Source organism: Physeter macrocephalus, chromosome 11 (assembly GCF_002837175.3).
Source record: "Physeter macrocephalus isolate SW-GA chromosome 11, ASM283717v5, whole genome shotgun sequence".
NCBI lineage: Eukaryota > Metazoa > Chordata > Mammalia > Artiodactyla > Physeteridae > Physeter > Physeter macrocephalus.
Genome location: NC_041224.1, coordinates 104,392,954 through 104,412,435, shown reverse-complemented (window position 1 = coordinate 104,412,435; position 19,482 = coordinate 104,392,954). Strand labels below are relative to the sequence as shown.

Below are 19,482 nucleotides of genomic sequence, written 5' to 3'. Positions count from 1 at the left end.
GCTTCTGATCAGAACACTATCTCAACTCAATCTCACCTCAACTTCCTATTTAAAGACAGAACACAGTGGTCAAGGGTAGATTCCCTGGAGACAGACCACTTGGCTGTGGCATGGACAGACCGTGTGTGAACTTGAAGAAGTTGCTTGTCCTCTCTGAGCCTCAGTTTTCTTATGAGTACAATGGAGATAATAATAATGCCTACCTACAATATAGGGTTGATGTGATTCCCATATACAATTAGCAAGGCTTACAAGACCCTGTTAGATACGACCCCTGCCTACCTCTAACTCCATGTCCTGCAATCTTCCCCTTGTTCATTCCACTCCAGCCTCTCCAGCCTTAGGGCCTCTGACCTGTCCTCTCTCTTTTCTTTGAGAGAGAAATGAATGTTCTCTGTGGCTTATCCCTCATACCATTCAGAGCTCAGCTCAAACGTAACCTTATAATAATTTCACCTTAAATAACCACCTAGACCTCTGCAAACTGTCACTCTCTATCCCCTGATCATGTATTACTTTTCCTCATAGCTTTCAGCCTTATATGAAATCACATTTACTCCTTGTTTATATGTACTTTGTCTCCCTCACTGGAAATGTAAGCTTCATGAGGGAAGGAGTGCCATATGTCATGTTTACTATCATATCCCTAGTGCCTGTTGCAGTGCCTGGTACATAGTAGGCACTCAAAAATATTCATTGAATACTAGAATAAATGAAATGTTTACTAGGGCATATAGTTCTTTTTTTTTTTTAAACATCTTTATTGGAATATAATTGCTTTACAATGGTGTGTTAGTTGCTGCTGTATAACAAAGTGAATCAGCTATACAAATACATATGTCCCCATATCTCCTCCCTCTTGCATCTCCCTCCCACCCTCCCTATCCCTCCCCTCTAGGTGGTCACAAAGCACCAAGCTGATCTCCCTGTGCTATGTGGCTGCTTCCCACTAGCTAGCTATTTTACATTTGGTAGTGTATATATGTCCATGCCACTCTCTCACTTCATCCCAGCTTACCCTTCCCCAGGGCATATAGTTCTTCATAATAAAATGTCAGTTACTGTTATTGTCAGAGAATATTAAACCTTGAACTGAACTTAAAAATTATCTAGCCCCATTCATTTTAGAATGAATGAGCAATAGTCCAAATTTACAGAATTAGTGGCAGAGCTAAGACTACAACCCAAATGCTAAATGAATGGGTACTTTCAAGAGACAAGTCTGTGAAAACTAGTATTTCACGGCTATTTAGTTCATTTTAATTCTGTGCAACAATATCCATAAGACTGATGAAGGGAATTGATAGCCGTGGAAGTAGGGTAGCTCCAAGTAGCTATTCTTATTGTAGCTACAATCTATGCCATCCTGCTAGTAGTATGCCTACAATTCCAGTTATTATTTACTTACATGAATCAAAACATTGAAGACTGATTTTAAAATAAAACTATCTAGGTACAGCATTGGTCAATCTTTAATATCCTAGCTCAAATTAATTCATAGAAAGAGTAACAAGATACCAAACAGAATCATGATGTAAAGGAACACTTGGGAAGGCAGACTTTGGAGGGGAGGAAAAATAGGACAATTCGAGCACAGCATAGCTAGCCTGCTGGATGAGCTAGCTTATGAGCAGCACCCCTGAGTGTGTGTGTAGGAAGGTTCAGTCAGTCGGTGGGAGGAAAGCTGGAGAGCAAAAAATGACATGCTGGCAACTGTTCCCATGAGACTGTTTCAGAAAGGGGGATACCAGGACAAAGAAAACAAAAACCATGACACTCTTCTTTTAGCTTTATTTAGTATAAGTTCTGGGAGTAAATAGGGGGCATGAGGAAGGAGTACAAGTAGGTTTCGTTGGTGAATGGAAGACAAGGGAACCCATAAAATGGTGTACCCCCAATAATTTGGGGATGAAGAAAATGTTACCCAAAACTGAAGAACCACCACCTTGAGATTAGTTACTCTTGCTATTAATTGGTCAGAATGGTGCTGCCATAGAATGTAGCACAAGTAAAAACTGACCAGCCTGACTTAGGCCCAGAATGCCTCAAGCCTGTGTAAGAAGGTTGCCCTGGGGCTTCCCTGGTGGCGCAGTGGTTGAGAGTCCCCCTGCCGATGCAGGGGACGCGGGTTCGAGCCCTGGTCCGGGAGGATCCCACATGCTGCGTAGTGGCTGGGCCCGTGAGCCATGGCCGCTGAGCCTGCGCGTCCGGAGCCTGTGCTCCGCAACGGGAGAGGCCACAACAGTGAAAGGCCTGCGTACCGCAAAAAAAAAAAAAAAAAACAAAAAAAAAAAAACAAAAAAAGAAGGTTGCCCTGAAGGACCCTCCGGGTCTTTGTGTTTAGATCCAGGATCGCTTCCTTCTGGCCCATCTGTACCGCCATCTTGATTTACCAATGGTTGTCTTCCTAACTCCCAGCTCTTAGCTCCATTCCCTGGATTGAGTTTAGGTATCCGATTTCAAATAAACTTAAGTTTCCTCCTGTTTTCTCCATTTTGTTTTATTAGGTTGTTCTGTAAGTGTTTACTCAGCACATGCTATAGGCTGTGCTCTGTTTGCCACTGGGGATACATAAGAAACAACTACAAAAATGCCTTAATCACAGTCACACCACACACATACAAACACACACACACATCCTTTTTAACTTTATGGGAAAAGAGTCAGTCCTATTAGAAGTTCACATTGTCTAATTCAGAATGGAACCTGTAATTTCTGAAGGTGGAGTCCCTTTTTATAAGTAACTAGATAAAAACATGCCATTTGCTCTAAGCAATGAGGTCTTGCAGAAACACTGGATAAAAAAATCGTTCAAGAAATCACTGAGCCACTGTACACACACATATGGGCACTGAAACAGCTGTAAGAAATCAAACTAATGAAAGAAGACCTTGCCCCCAGGGAGATATTCAATCTGTGGAGAAAAGGAAATTTAGGTCCCATGAAACCAAGTTTGCACAATATGATCAAGTACCAGATTATTTAGTTCAGACAACAATAATTAGCAATTACTTTCCAGTCATATTCCTCACTAAACTTTTAGCAAAATTTTAAACAAACCATCTGAATGTGTTGATTTGAATTTTGATCTCCTATTTTTTTCTCACTATTTTATGTAACCATATGGTAGGTCACCAAAGGCAAAAAGAGCCAGGGTAGTTAAAGCCTATAAAGTCTATTCAAGAAAGGGTTGCATTCCACTACTGCTGTGACTTTAGGGCTCAGGTGTCCCATGGCCTAGAAATGGCCTCTGGCAGGAGTTCAGGAGCCGAAGTTTAATAGTTTGAGGTATGAAGGACACTGCTGATACTGAACTTTTAACACCCAGAGTCCTCCCCCAAGAAGGCCTGTAATAGAGCTACAGCCCGTCAGTGCTAATCAGTTTCTATTTTCTAGATGTTCTTGAAGTGCCTACTTCTTTTTCTGTTACTTTAAACCCCTTGCCCAAGCCAAGGTGAATCATCTTCTATAGCTATAGAGTAGTTCTCACTCCATGAAGAAAAGTTTAGGTGCAGCATGATAGTCTTCTTTCACTTCCATTCCAGGGGCAAGGCCAGGTCCCTGTCAGTGGAGGTTCTCTCTGGTAATAGCCTCAGACCTCTAAGTCCCGTCTATATAGATGCCGTTGTTCAAGTGATCTATATCTGTCCTTAAAGGGCCAACTGGATTCTCAAAGTATCAGATATACAGTCGTGGACTGAAGAAACCAGTATAAAAGAGTACCCTTACAGAATCTATATCTATATATTCTACTTTACCAAAGCCATACAGTAATGAATTAACATGTGCATATATTTTGAAATCTTTAGGATCAATTATATTCATGCTAGCTAGTTCTCCATTACCTAAAGAATTAAGTCCAGTTCACCTTGATTTGCTTGCAGAATAGTTTTCCAGTCTTATCTCCCAATAGTCTTCCATGTACCCCTTATACTCTAGTCTTCATAGTCCCCTGAATGTGTCACATATTTTCACACCTCTGGGTTTTACTTGATGGTGACCCTTCTGTCTGAAATGTGCTTTTAACCCCATTTTCCATCTACCAACACCTTATTGAACCCACCCAGTTCAAATACTCTCTCTCTTTTCAAATTTTCCCTGACTCCCTGGTCAAAATTAAGTATTCCTTCTAGGCTGTGTAACTTCTATCTTTGTCCTAATCTACTGTTAGTTCTTTAGATGTCTAAGCTCTCCCACTAAACTTTAAGATGCTTGAGAATAGGATTATGTATTTTGCTCCCCTTTAAATCTTCTTCAGTTCCTAGCACATGTCTTTCACATAGTATGTACTCAAGAAATATTTGTTGGATGGATGGATGGATAGACGGATAACATACAGTATCTCAGTTTCCTAACATAAAAATTAACAGATGATTGCCAAGGGTCATTACCTAGCTATAAATGTCTTAGGATTCTTTTAGAAAGCTATTAGCTCTGATTTAGCTCAGTAGACACTGGGGGGAAAAAAAACACCTCAGTAGACTCACATAAGAAAGAGAAGCCTCACCATAGTCTTATTCAGGATGCTACAGGAGGAAATCTCAGAAGAAGGTCCACAAGAACCTCTAGGCTCTAAAGGAGAGCTAGAGCTTGGAGGAAACAGAGATAGTATATAAGTAGAAACAAGCTGAGCAACATGAAAGTATTAAAGTCCATTTCAAAGCCAAACAAAAATCAATCTTGAATTATCAATAATTTGAACTATTAATAAAATGGCTTCCTTTTATCTGTAAATATGAATGGTGGCTGAGTTTTACTCCAAATCTGCATGTTCATATGCCAGTGGAGGATGGTGGTACATGCTGTTGCTAGCACTCAACGTGGAAATAAAGGGGCTATACAGAGTGGTTACTGGTTTCTATCTGGTATAGATTAGACTTTTAAAGCACATAGAAATCTTTTCCAAGGTAGACTGACATCAAAATAGCCTTCAGTTACTCAAATAAGCATCAGTTTGCAAATACCGAGAAACACAAAAAGTATAAAAATATCAATAGTCATCAAATTGGTATCAATGATATATACAGCAGACATATGTTCCATACATATGGAATTGTCTCATACCCATTTTCTATTTCCATAAGGACCTAGAAATGTCCCGTGTGTGTTTAGTCCTGAGAGTCAGGCAAACATATATGTGAAGTCAGAGCCATCCTCATTTCTCATTTTTTACAAGCTGACTTCATGTAAGTCATGGAGGTAAGAAACTGAGACATTAGTCCCCATATTCCCAAGCCTGGATTGGAAGATTCCATGATATGCTTGGGGTTTTTAATCTTCACTGTAACACATTTACATCAGTGTCACCAACTATAAGGGCACAGAGAGGGGAACTCAGGCAGTGAGAACACAGTGAGGTAGGGACATGGGTTGGAAGACCAGCATGTGAGAATGTATTCATTCCTTCAACAACTATTTTCAGAGACCTACTATGTGCCAGGCACCATCCTTAGTACTGAGAATATAACAAAGAAAAAAAGAGGACAAACTTCTGATCCTTGAGTGGCAGGAGAGACACAAACAGAATAAGAAAATAAAATATGTAGTATGTTAGATGATGATAAGTGTGAAAGGTGAAGAAAAATCAGCAGTACGAAAGAGACAGTTAACATAATAGTCACTCTTAATTGAAAACACTGAGTTCTGTCTAAGATATTAACATCTACACAATAATATTGGGGTGAAAATTATGAAGTTAGTGATGCTTGGCCTCTTTCCTCCTTATGCTTACCCTTTAGGTGCCATATTTTTTTCCTTTTGTTAACATACCCTCTCTTTACCCTATTTCCCTAGGAGATCCAGGGTAACCAACTGTGGAATTGAACCTGCCAGTGCTCTGGTGACCATTCCTTTTCTTTCAACCCCACATGCCATAATACCAGATCAAGGTTTTATTTCTAGATAATCTGATAATCCAAGAGGAGGCAAAGCAACATCCAAATCCACTCCCAGACCACTCCATTTACCATGGAGATAAGGCCTTAATCTAAAGGAGTATCTTGAATGTCAGGAATTCCATGCACCTTGTCATATGGTGAGAGAGAAGTCTGGGGCAAAGGAGCCTATCTTCCCCAACAGCATATTATACCTAACCTATGGGTGAGACAGAGGTTAACCTTAAATCTCTTGTATTCAAAAACCCCAGTAAACCTACTTTTAATTTTCATTTGATTTTGGGAGTTTAAACTAGATGCAGAGCCTCTTTGGGCTCTGTGAGTTATTTGCCTTCTTATGTGTATTCTGGAGGGTTCACCAGGACATGAACATGAGTGGCATGCACTTAGCACAGCCAGAGACCAGAGCAAAGCCCAAGAATCAGTAAATGTATTTGTCATCACCTATAAAGCAGCTGGAAGTCAGGCCCAGGTTCCTGTTGTCCATAAAAACACGATTTGGGACTGCAACCTTCATACACGCAGAAACCCAAGCAGGAACATGTGCACACCCACAGGATTTCATTTGGCAAAGGCTTCTAGGGAGCAGGTGGGAGAGCTATTTAGATTTTTTTTTTTTCCAATTAACTGAGTTAGAAATTGTAGTAAATAAACAGTTTTAAAGTACATTGTCTACCCTCTAAACAGTTCCCAAATCATTGAAGAGCAGCTGCTTCAGGATCCCAGGTGGCTCGTAGAAGCACAGGCTGAGCATGGGTGCTGGGGACCTGGCAAAGGGAATCCCCATCCACTGGGGAGGAGGACCTCCCATGAGAATACGTATTATATCACATCATATATTGTAGCACAGAGGAGAAAATATGCATAGTATGAGACACTGTGCTCCTTACAGCTCTACAAACATTACCACATTTAATGATCTCAACAGCTACATGAAAAGTTATCAATATTCCCATTTTAGAGATGAGGAAACAGTCAGGGTCTTACAGCCTGCAAATGATCAAGAATTCACACTCAGGTCTGTTTTACCTTGAGCTCTTAAACACTCTCTTATCAAAGACTACAAGTGACGATTGTGTTGACACTGATGACAATGATGATAATGGTGATCTGAAAATGGCGGGGGTACCAGAGAAACCATCAACTTTAAGGCTGATAATAGGAGAGAACTAAGACATGCAGTTTTAAAAAACTGGTCTGGCTAGGCAAAATTTATACTAATTATAGACATTTATGTGAATCATGCACAATTATGCCTAATTATGAGTCACTACAATAATATTTATGTACAAAAATAAATATGGCAGAATAACTTTGATCTAAAGTGTATTTGATTAGAATAGTGAGCTCCAGACATATGTAATCAGACTTCACTGTTGCCCAGGTTCTAATGTGCATGTGTGACATCTTTATAGCATTTTATATTTTATAAAGTATGCTTTCTGAGGACATCCTCAAGCAGCAGACATTATCAGATGTGGGGGGGAAGGAGGCAGCCAATAGTAACAAAATAGGGCCCGGCTTTGGAGATACTCAGGGTGTGGTCATTTCACCCTGACCCCTTCCTGTGAATTAATTATGACAGTCACCATTCTATAGATTAGGAAGGAAACTGAGGCTAGATTCAATGAAATAGCTCATCCATAGAGTTTAGTTTTCTATTCAACACTAAAAAGGTGAAATTTATGCCTAGTGAAACATCCAGATTCAGTACTAAAAAAAAAAATCTCCTCCTTTCTTTAAAGAAATCAAAAGGCCTCCCCCCATTCTCTATTGGCTGGGGGAAATCTCACTTTAATTTTTTAAAATATAACTTCCCATCTACTTAGCCCAATTGTTTCGGTTGTTGGGACCAGCTTTATGAATGAAAATAAAGAGTCAACTGGGGGCTACAACCTAATCAAAAACAAGGAACCACCAGCCAGCCCACACGCCTAGACTCCCATTACACCTGTCACTCCTCAAGGACCAGAGAATTTTAACTAGGTAAACATCTACCCTCATCCAGGGAAGGGAAAATTCTTGATAAAGATTAAATAACCAACATTATCCAAATTTAATTCCACGCAAAGCAGAGGAGAAATAATGGAAATAATGTTTGGTAGAGTAGGAGGGAGGTAAAAATCAGAAGCTTGGGCCACTGCCTGCAGCAGGACCCTTCAGAGGAGAGGGCACTACAGTACGTAACAAAAATCAAGCTTTACTTTAGGTTCAAGCTTTGCATCCACAGACATGAGAAGGGATCAGGTAAGGTGCACAGCCAGATCTTTACGGTGGGATGACCTTGAATTGCTAAAAATACAGTGAATTCCCTGAAAGGCAAATTTCCATACTTAAGACATCGGTTGAAAAAAAATCTCCCCAAACCAAGGGCAATGTGTTGCTTGTGTTTAGGATTCTGCAAGCCACGTTGCCTACCCACTGATACAGGTAATCAAAAATTGCCAGAGGAAGAGTCAATCAACATTTGCATCAAGAGGTTGTGCACAGCAGACACTCTGAGAACTGACCTTTCAGTCTGTGCACTTGGGGTCGCGTCCATCCGAGGCTCATTTCCATTCACAAGGCCTGGTCATATCATACTTAAGCAGAATGTCAGCAATGCAGGCCATGGAATAATCCCAGGGCATTGTCCCTTTGTACTTTCCAACTTTAAAATGGATGTGCAATGACATTTGGAGTAGCTAGTGTGACTAATGTCGCTGTTTTACACTGGTTGTTGAGACAATATTAATAGCTAATATTTACCGAGGACGTAACTATATTTTGGGCACTCTTCCAAGCACCTTACATGGATTAACTCATTTAATCCTCACAACAACGCTTGGAGAGACGCACTATTACTACTCTCATTTAACCCATGAGAAAACAGGCGCAGAAGTTAAGAAACGTCCCCAAGGTTGTAGATTTTAATAAGAAAATTTTTGTACCACAGAGGTATGGAAAAGTGAAATTAATTGTTATAAATGCATCTGAAGTGATATCCTTGCTACCTCAAAACGAGACTGAGCTCCCTCTTGACCTCCAGCTGTTGGAGGCATGGAACATTAAGATGTCTTATTCATCTATGTAATTCCCAGTCACTTGCCAAGGTCCAGGCTGGTCAATAAATGTTGAATGGATACCCTGCTTACTTTATATTTCATAATATCTATATCTATATGACAATTTTTAAGGGTGTTTAAAGGCTGGCACAATTTGCATTCATTTTGATGATCAAATCTATCATTTATTAACCCTACTAATCTGTCTGCCTGCCAATCTCTCTCTTATACACTGTAACAGATGATACATTGTCTTTTATGTTGACATTTTCATCCAAGGACCTTGATGTGTATTGTGAGCCCGATCCTACTCATAAAAATATTCATTGGGCTTTCCTGGTGGCGCAGTGGTTGCGCGTCCGCCTGCCGATGCAGGGGAACCGGGTTCCCGCATACAAAAAAAAAAAAAAAAAAAAAAAAAATATTCATCCATTCCAGGGAGCGCATTCACTCAGAATCTGAGGGCTCATCCACGGCTGCAAACTGGCAGACAGCTCAGGATCCTGCTGCAGGTGTGTTGTGCTTGGCTGGCCATGTTTAAGAATTTTTTTTATTTGAATGTGTAGATCAGGCCCATCTCTCTTTGCAAATAAAGCCTGATTCACACATTTAGTTACCTGCCTGGCCCCCAAAGTGTTTAAAAGTGAGCCTAGGGACTTGGAGTAGACTGAATTTAAGACCTCTGTGTTCCTGGAGTTTATAATCTGTGGCCAACGCTTTAGGTGGATAGGAAACTTTTCAGGCAATGGGGCAACGAAACATTCTTTTATTCCAAGCTACTCCTTACATATATACATATCTAATTCTCCAGGAGGAGACTCAGAATCTCTTCACTCCTATTTTCAAGGCATCCCGGAGATATACATTATTGCCATGTCTTCAGAAATGGATGAAGTAAAACCTAGGGAAGGGCAGACAATCCTACAGGTATGTGGTGATGGAAATGCCACCAAATAAAGCGAATGCTTTTGCTCTGAGTTTACCCATTTGATTGGTATGTTCTGTTCTGTTTTTCATCTTAAAATCCCTCTTGCAAAGAAATGAGATTTGTTCAAGACATCACTATGGTTTATTCTTGGACTCCTCTTTTCTAGGCAGCCTGGACAGAAGAGAGGCCGACTTGGAGGTGGACCACTGCTATAGTTGAGAGCAACATCTATGCGTCCTGGATGATAGAGATGAAGGGGCTCTTGAGGGGCTCACACTTTTCCTGGATTGCCTGCCCTATTTTGACGAGACTGCTTGGATTCAGCTTTTGGTTCAATGTGAAGTTGTGGCCAACTAAATCCCACTTACTGCCCCAGTGTTATTTACAGTCTGGATCTGGTCCACAGCATACAGTACAGCAGTGCCAATCAATACTTCTTACACTGTGGAACATTTAGGTGCCATTGATGGAGAACTTTCCATTTCTTCCTGTAGTCCCACTGACTAGCTCTCTCTGCTCAGGCCCATTAGAGAATTCAACTGTGAAATGATCAAGAGAGTAAATGCCAGGCCCTGTCACTGGTGTGTTTGAGAAGCAGGTACCTTCCAGTAAGAGCCTTTTCTATTTGCTCTGTTGGAGGATAGGCAGCTCTCCTTGGCATTCTCCTTTATTGCTGTAGGAATTGTTCTAATTGGCCCTGATCTGGTTTCAGGGACTCTGAAGCATTTGCTTGGGATAACGATGAGCAACACATCACCAAATATGATAACTGACAATGGAGTTTTGTCACTTGAACACTCCTCTTCTTCAGGAAGGCGCTGCCTTAGTACTCTGTTTGAAATAGAGTCACCTCCTCTTCTAGCAATCTGAGGCTTTCTTTTTCTAACTGTTGTCTCTGATTCTGAATTATCTAAAACAAAGTATTTATTAGCACCAGTCCTGGCTGCGAACAGAGATCTTCCCAATGCCTGAAACGAGGTTGGCCACTTTCTCCCATGTAGCTCAAGGGTTCCTCTCCCGTGATCCAAGGTCATAAGTAGATAAAGATGGCGTCTCTGGGCCACCACCCCCAGAACCCAGACTTCCGTGCCCTGGTGCTTCTTCTGCCTACTCAGGGTTCCCCAAGAACCAGTGCAATGCTCACCCAGACCTGCCCCTCTCGGAAGTGCTCCCAAGTGCTCTCAGGTGTCACCAATCCAATTCCTATTTCTTCAGAAACTGGCTCTGCTAACGATGCTAATCATTGACGGCACCTGCTGAGCTAACAGTTTTGCATTTCTGTATTTTGATAGAGGGAATTTCTTGAGTCAATGCTTCATCCCAAAGGCAGACCAAGGAGAACGTTAGCTTTCCGGGTCACACCGACACTGACGCCAACTCGGATTCGCATTCTTACCCTTTCCTGAAGGTTGTGCTGCCTTGCTCATCACACGGGCTGGTTCCTATGGCATAAAACCACACGTCAACTAAACTCAGTAGAAAACTGTTGAAGGCCTGTAAGGTTCTGTCTCTAGAGCTCTCTCCTGCCTCCTTTGCACTCTGAAAAGTAAGCAGCAACAAGCAGCTGTCACCCCGGAGGGGATGGCTCCTGTGAAAATTTCTGAATCTCTCTGTGATCTGATTTTAGGATATAATGTTTGCTGTCCTTCTTCTTGAGCACCAGATCCAATAAAGTATGACCTCTTCAAGTAGTCAAGCCTGAATGGGGGCTGGGAGACCTATAATCAATGAGGAGTTCCCTGTCTAAGAAGGTGGAAGGCGAAAGAAAAAGAAAAAAAACAACAAAGAGAAAAACAGGGCCTCGTGCCTCAGTGTCTCCTACTGGTAAGGCCATGTCCGGACTAAAAGGACCATAGCCCTGAGCATTCCTGTAGAGTCAGCAATGTGCTCTGAGCTAGACAAGGGAAGAAGTGTATTTGAGAAGAGGAGACACAGCTCTTTTGTTTTTGAATACAGCATCATCAGTCTTAGAGCTGATCTGAACTTCGTTTTCTAACAATCAGGGATCAGAAATGACATAAGGAGGAAAAAAACAATCTTGGCACCCCACAAGGCCCATCCCTGTAGCAGGATCAGGACCAGGGTGCCAGCACTTTTCATTCCCTCTCTCTGAGTTGAAGAGGTGCTATGATGGCAAAAACTCACTGAAGCAAAGGAAGCTGCAGTGGCTGGAAATGTCTTTGTCCCTAAAATACCTCACCGGCTTCCAAACAGGAAGAGGGCTGAGAGGATGCCAGCCTGAAGCCCGAGGACCCGACGTGGCTCCCGGGGGAGAAGTGGTGCCCTGCAGCCTCAGCATTGGCTGGGATCCCACCACAAAAGCATCTGCTTCATCCAGGTGCGGCCAGAAAGGAACTTTTCAAAGGCCCTGACTCTCCAAACAGAGGTGACTGAAGCAGCAAAATCCCTGGGAGGAAAAGCAGGGTGGGCTTTATAGGAAAGCTGGTCCAAGCGTCCTTTATAAGAAAGGACAATGGGGTTCATAAAAGAAATGGGAGGGAGGAAACGGGAGGGGTAGCTTTGAAGGGAAGAGATAAGGGATTCAATAAGAAAAGGTGGTCCAATGGGAAATCGTAGCTTTGGTAATTATCTGAGAAGACGAAAAATAACTCTGAAGGTTCTGTTTGGTGGCTGGAATCCTGGGGACCTACCTGGCCTTTTGAAGGCTCTTGCACCAACTGACTTGTCTTCTCAATCAAATTTTTTAGTCAAATAGCTTGAGGGAAGCTGGCGTTTGCTTTAGTCAAGTAATTTCCCAGATATGCTGGGGCTGGACCAACGTTGGAGACCATCTAACGACTCTGGGATGAAGGCGAGGCCCTGAGACAGAGAGCATTTTAGAGGAAGGGGGGAATGCGCTTTTCGACAAGATCCAGTCACAAGCAGGGTTGATTTCCTCGTGCAGGAGAAACACAATGATGATACCCGACGAAACACACCCTCTTCTCCCCTTTGAGGTACTGTTGGAATGACCGTTGCCTCTCGTGACACTTCTGTGAAGGTACTAAAGCAAGTTCTACCTCGATAACAGCGTGGAAGATCTCCATTTTCTTAAGGGACTCATTCAAGGTCACAGTGAGCTAGGGCTAGAAATAAGAATTCCTGCCTCCGAGTTCAATTTTTTTATTCTATCATTCCACTGCTATTGGATAAATCTTGTATCAAGGGTAGCTTAAAGACAGAGTTAATAAAGAAGAGTTTATATGGATGCGGGGTTGTGGGAAATGAGCTGGAGTGTTGGTTTCTGAAGACATTCCTGGGCCTACACAAGAGATTGGGAAGAATCAGGCAGGAAGATGCAAGTCAATTAGAAAATGATGAAGCCCGTGGCTTCTAAACTAAACCCACTTTAAGTTGTAAGGTAAAGGAAGAGTCAAATGATGACATAAAAAAATCCTTCCCAGCAAGTAGTGAAAACAGGTGATCACAAAAAAAGCAACAGAGGCAAGTGAACACGGATATTCATAATAAGATCTATTTAAATACAAATCCTTCAAAAATAATTACCAGGGTATTTTGCTCTCCAGATAAATTCCTCCCACCCTTTCTTTTTCAACATTTTTTCCCCTCAGATCAACCCTAAGGAACCCAGGAAATATATCTGTTTTCCTCTAATTCAGTAGTGGAAAAGAAATAAAGAATTGTGAAAAACATATATTTCACTGAAGTGTCCTCATCCTGCTTGACAATCATATTCGCATCAGAAAAAATATTCCGACGTCAGACACACCTTATTCAACTGCAGACCTGTTCTTGGTCCCACTCCTCTTACACTGGGCTACAACACACGCCAAACATTTCCAGGTTCACAGTCACCATCACCTCATTCCCTGGAGCTCGGCAGCTCGCAACCCCCCAGGACAACCCTGGTCACGGCAATTAGTGCCTCCGGGGGAGAAGCTCCACCCCCCGGTGCTGATGTGACCTTCTGACGCAAGTTAATTTCTGTGAGAAGGAAATGGCTTCCTTCTACGTCCACCCAGGGCATTTCCCTGGAGGGGATATCAGGTGACCAGCTATCCTGCTACAGCTCCTTAGTAAGATCAGCTTTCCAAAGCCAAAGGAAAAGAGACTGAGAAAGCGCGAAGCCATATTGGGAGACCCAGAGCGTGGGAATATTCTGCGTTTTTGCCATTTTAACCATTAGAGCTGATTCGGCGGCACAGCCCAGCCCTGCTCTCCAACCACACACACCTGGTACTGGGTCTGCATTCTGGCACTCCCTCCATGATCTCGTCGCCCCGAGAGCCGATGTGCTTGAAGGAAGGTGTCACTGCTGTCCACCTCCTCGCCCCGCCTCCCTGAGGAAAAGCTACCAAAAGCACGACATCGGCAACAAGCCGCTGTTATGTAAATGGACTCAGCTGAGGGGAGAAGCAAGCAGGAATCTATAAACCACCAAGGGAAAGTCCACTGTCATCCCAACCTGGCACGAGCACGTGCTCTGGACCGACGTGAGCTCACGCAGCTCAAATTCAGGGATTTGTCCTAGTCACCCTGTAGGGAGGAAGCCAAGACCACAGGAGCAGTCTCAGTTCTCAGCCCAAGTGCCTTCTCCGGTCTCTTTTGAGAGCTGCAAATTTAGATGAAGGAGGACAACTTTCTACGAGGAGGGTTAAATGAGGCATCTATGACCTATCTTTAACGGAAACTAATAGAAACGAATGCCATCTCATTTTGAGTTCTGTCTCAGTTAACTTTGTGGTGGAGAGGGCGTTGGCAAAGAGAAGGCTGTGGCATTTTAAAACAGCAAGCTGAGGCTTGGAGGTTTTCCTTTCTCTCTTTTTTCACGGATGCTGTAGTCCAAGGGGAAAAAAAATCGGGGGGAGAGACCATCTTCTTCCTGGCACTCTCAAAGCATGATGCCGTGCCAGCCGCTCCACCAACCGTCTGGAGATAGGGTAATTGTCACTCTTCTCACCGTAACTTCTTGCTTTCCGATCAGCGGCTGGCAGGTTTATCTGCTTCTGAGCAGCTTTGGAGCCACTGACAGTGACAGTGACACTGGCTACGTCAGCAAGAGCAATCGGAAGGGAGGATGATGCCACTGCCAGCAGCAGTGGGAGAGAAAATTGTAGCCTTCAAGAAAATTCTTAGGTCTATCCGTCTGGCTGACTCGCTCTCATTGACTTAGATGACTGCCATGACGAATCACTTAGATGATTTCGGAAGGCCAGGAGAGAATCGGTAGTTTTACACAGCCATTTTCAAGTTTGGAGTATAGGAGCTTTTAGTTAACATGACGTGCTTACATTTCCAAACCCCTTGTGTAGGACGTGCCCCCGACTTAGGAGAGGGTGGGCTTCAAATGGATCAGAGGAGGCAACCAAGACGAACACTACCACCCAGCTAGTGCCTGAAGCCCCAGTCCACATGCCTACAGGGATTACTGCAGTAGTTCTGGCCCATTTCAGCTCATCGATAGTTCTAGCTGCTTTCTTTTTGTCACTATCATGATAAACAACAGGACACGGTAACCATCAACAATTTGACAAGGGTCCTTGAAACAGTACTAGTCTATGGTCTATTTTTTTTTAAGCCTCTGCTCTTGGAGTAGCAACCCTCTAAAGTTCACGGTTGCAAAGACAGAATTCTATTTCATTGTCAAAAAATCAGCCACCTTCTGGTCCAGGACAATGTTAAGGCGAAGAGGCATTACATGACTAACATATGGCCAAAATGCTTTCAAAGACACTGTTTTGGGAAAAGAAAGAAACTCTAGTAAAGGTAGGTGGGGGAGTTTAAACTGAAATATTACGTTCTCAAACCTAGTCTTGGTCAAAAGTGAAAATTTTCCACTGATAGCACAGCACCATGATTCCCGACACCTCTAAAAGCAGCAAGATAAAACCAAAATCTTGTGCAGATCAAAAACTTACATCAATTAGGTTTGGAGAAATAATTTTGTCTAATTCATGGATACAGAGGGAGAGTGTCAGGGTTCAGAAAGTGGCAGTTCTCATCTCAGTATTTTCTTAAGACTATAACCTCTGGAGTAATGCTCAATGTCAGGCTCTAGTGGGAATTTAATTTAACATTATGGAATGGCAGTGATCAATAACTTACTGGGCAACCATGGCCAAGTCACTTGATTTCCTGTGCCTCAGTTTCATCACCTATTCTCTCCCCAATAAGCCAAAGATGAAGAAGTTAAGCTGCTTCATAGGGTTAGTGAGGAACACACCTAAAAATGCTTAAGGTGATTCCTAGAAGGAAAAGGATCAATGCCACATTTGGAGTCACTAGCCCCCATGGTCACTTGCAGGTCTCAAGAGAAGCCATAACTGACATGCAGTACCTCTGCAACAGAGGTTCTTAACCTGGATCCTTGAACCACACAGGGGGCCCTTAATGGGCTTTAAAAGGAGCCCACCTGCTCTGTTCTAGGGGCAGGATGTCCACGACACAAACAGTTTAAGAAGCACTGCTCTTCAGTAAGCCTTGGTTACAGCTGTACCAAAAAAACAGTGACACTGCCTGATGGAGAGGAAAAGTCAGGAAAGATGGCCACAGAAGCCAAGAGAAACACATAGGATCAGATCTCAAGAAAACCACCAGGACTTCGCCTTGACCCTCTGGGTCATCTATCCAACACTGAGCCTGTCTGTCAGAATGGAACTTCTTCAATCAACAATACCTAGAAGATCATTAATAATAAGCAGAAGAAATGACTGATTGAGAAAGGCACAAGGCGGGAAGCACCTGAGCTGCCATCCACGCAATACCAAGAACACCTGTTGGAAGGAAAGCCTAAGGATCTCACAGGGCTTTGGTGGGAACAGGCAGATTTACAGCAAAAGGGCTGTAAGGAGTGGTATGTGTGGTTGTCTTGTGTGCAGTGTGAGAGATGAGGATGGGGTCTGGGTCTGCAGATCAGAGCCAGGATGAAGAGATGGCTAATTCTGCAGTATCAGAAGGTAGTACCAGAAGGGTACTGGGTCCCAAACGAGACCCAAGTCCCACCCCCAAAAGAGAAACCATGTTTGGAAGAGAAACTAAAGGGAATTGTAAGGAAGCACTCCATGAAGGAGAGGAAATGGTGCAAAAGATGGACAAGAGCTAAGTTGTGATCTTCAGAGACCAGGTTTGAAGGTGGCACTTGAAGAAAAGGAGAGAAGGAGAGAAAGGATTCCAATCCCTGATGGCTAGGCAGCGCATATAAAATGATCTAACACTTATAGAGCAATTTACCGTTTACAAAACAGTATGACATTCACTATCTCATTTAATCCTTATCACCCTGAAATGCTGGTTGTATTTTTTTTCATTTTACCCATGAGGAAACTGAGGCTTGGAAGGGCGGATTATGCGACTCGCTCAAGGTCACCTGGCGAAAATCAGAGCTGGGGCGCACCCCAATGTCCTCACCCCTACTGGTTGTCGTCCACCCCGAAAACCTTCACATCAACTCCTAAGGGGCAAGGTGGATGTGATTACGACAGACTCCACCCCAGCCCCCAACCCCGCCACTTCCCCTAAAATCTGGAGCGGAGCAGCGCCCTCCGGTGCCAGGGAGGGGACCTGAGTGACGCGGAGCCAGAGCCCGGGGTTTCCCTGTCCTGCGGGGCTTGGAAGAGCGGGTAGCAGAAGCCACGGCTCTTACACTCGGCGCAGTCAAGCAACGCTCCAGCAGCAGCTGCCGGCTTGGGGCTGAACGTGCGAGGGGCAGTGCCGGGCGATCTCCCTTCCGAGCGATCCCAGGACTGGGACCCAGCGCCTGCGCCCACTTCTCGGTGCCCCATGCTCGCCCCTGCCCCGCTGGTTCCTTCTGGCGGTTCCCCAGTGCGTGGAGGAGGCGACAGGGGGCTGGGGTGGAGGGTTGGGGTGAAAGAGCGGGGTCAACTCTGGGGCAAGAGCCTCCACTTCTTATCCTCTGGGTCGGTACAACAGCGAGCAAACCCTGGCTGGAAGTTTGGGCATCAAAGGTTTCGGATCAAGTAGCAAGTTGCCCGGAGAGCGGTAGAGGTGGAGGTGGAGGTCTGGGGTCGGGGTGGCGTCAGGGGAAGAAGGGACAGGCGGGAGAAGGTGCCCCTTCCCGCGCAGCCCCCTCGCGGCCCCGCGGGTGCGGAGAACGCGCTGGGCTCCTGGCATCGGGCACCGCGGCGCAGCGCAGCCCCTCCTCGCCCGGCTCCGCGCTCCTCCCCACCTGCCCGCCGCCTCGCCCCCGCCGCGGAGACTCACAGTCCGCAGGAACTGGATCTCGTCCTCGCCTCCTTCTCCCCCTTCGGCCATGGTTCCCGAGGCGTCGGCGGTGCCCCAGCCTCCGGCGCCTCTGCTTCGGCCGGCAGCCGCTCGGCGTGCGCCCGCGGCTGCTGCGCTCTTTCTCCTCCTCCTCCTCTTCCTCCTCCTCCTCCGGCTCCTGGCTCAGCCTCAGCAGCGCCGAGCTAATCCCCGACCATATAGGGAGCTGGGCTAACACTGCACTGCAGAGCGCCAACGCCAGCCAGCCAGCCCGCCTACCCTCTCGCCTCTCGCCCCAGCCAAGTGTGCGGCGGCCGCGGGGCCCGCGTAGAGCGCAGCGCCGGGCGCACGGAGCGGGCGGGGGGCGGCGCAGGCACCCGGGCGGGGGCCGTGGGGCCTCCCCCGCATCGCGCCGCGCAGCGCCGCCAGCTCCGCGGAGACGCGCGCCCCGCGGCGACGGGAGGGTGCCCCTACCCCGCTCCGATTCGCAAACAAAGGCCAGGTGCTTAGCTCCAGCGTGCCCAGATTGGGCGCCAACCCCCTCTCTTTGCCCACTTTCCCCTCGTGTGTGTGTGGCGCGGTGGGGCCGGGGGCGACACGAATGCTTTGCTCCGACCCGAGTGCCTCCTTCGGAGCCCCAGCCGCGGAAGGCTGAGAGGCGTGTGCCTGTGCTCTTCTGAGCAGCAGGGAGAAAACGGTGCCGTGAGGGTGTCTGTCCATTCATCACAAAGTTTGCAACTCCCTGAATAGCCCTTTCTGCACCTTAAGAGAGCCCCATTGCCTCTTCAAAATCCAATCAGTCTGTTTTACCCAAGCACTTGATTATCCATTGTTGCTGGACAGAGTAACATCTCGCGACACCTCAGAGAGCTTCCAGGGAGTCCATCCACAGTTCAGAGGTCAGGTGACATGAAAACCCCTTCTCTCTGACTACCCCTCATCTCCTAAACTTACTCTGATTTTAGGGTGCCAGCTCTGGGAACTCTAAAACAGATAGAGAATAGTATATACAGTGAGACCGCTTCCAGGTCCTTGGACTGCTGACATCTCACCCAGACTTAGGTCACTTTCCGGAGGTGGGAGGCTGTCAGACTGGTCCTTTCTAAAGCTGAGGGTACAGGATGCCCCCTTCTGTCTGCTGGCCAAGAAGTTCCAGGGTGAGAGGAGCTTTCAAGAGAAGGGGTGCTACGAAGAGCAGTGCACCTAGGATGAAGAGGAACCCAGAAGATGTATGTGTGACAATTCTGGGCTGCTGGTGGCAGAGGACACTGAAAACCCCAACCAATTTTGCAGCTTCTGTGTTGATGGCCTTTCTCTTGGCTCTACTTTCAGACCTCTTTCCTGGACTGCAGTCTCACATTTTGTACTGGACATCAGAGATGCTAAGAAAAGTAGTGTTTTTTTTCTTATATTTTACCCAAACTGCTTCCTTCCA

At 45.1% G+C, this 19,482-nt stretch overlaps 1 protein-coding gene across 11 annotated transcripts in view; it reads right to left on the bottom strand.

Annotated features, from left to right (window-relative positions):
- Positions 1 to 18,176, bottom strand: part of RYR3 (ryanodine receptor 3) — a 570,442-nt gene extending 552,266 nt beyond the window's left edge. For 10 of the 11 annotated variants that reach the window (XM_055088336.1, XM_055088341.1, XM_055088340.1 and 7 more), the window contains exon 1: positions 18,048 to 18,176. In XM_055088336.1, coding sequence (XP_054944311.1) covers positions 18,048 to 18,098 — 51 coding nt within the window. In that variant the 5' untranslated portion in view covers positions 18,099 to 18,176. The remainder of the gene's footprint in view (positions 1 to 18,047) is intronic. The other variant, XM_055088344.1, reaches the window with a different exon arrangement.
- Positions 18,177 to 19,482: the final 1,306 nt, after the last annotated feature.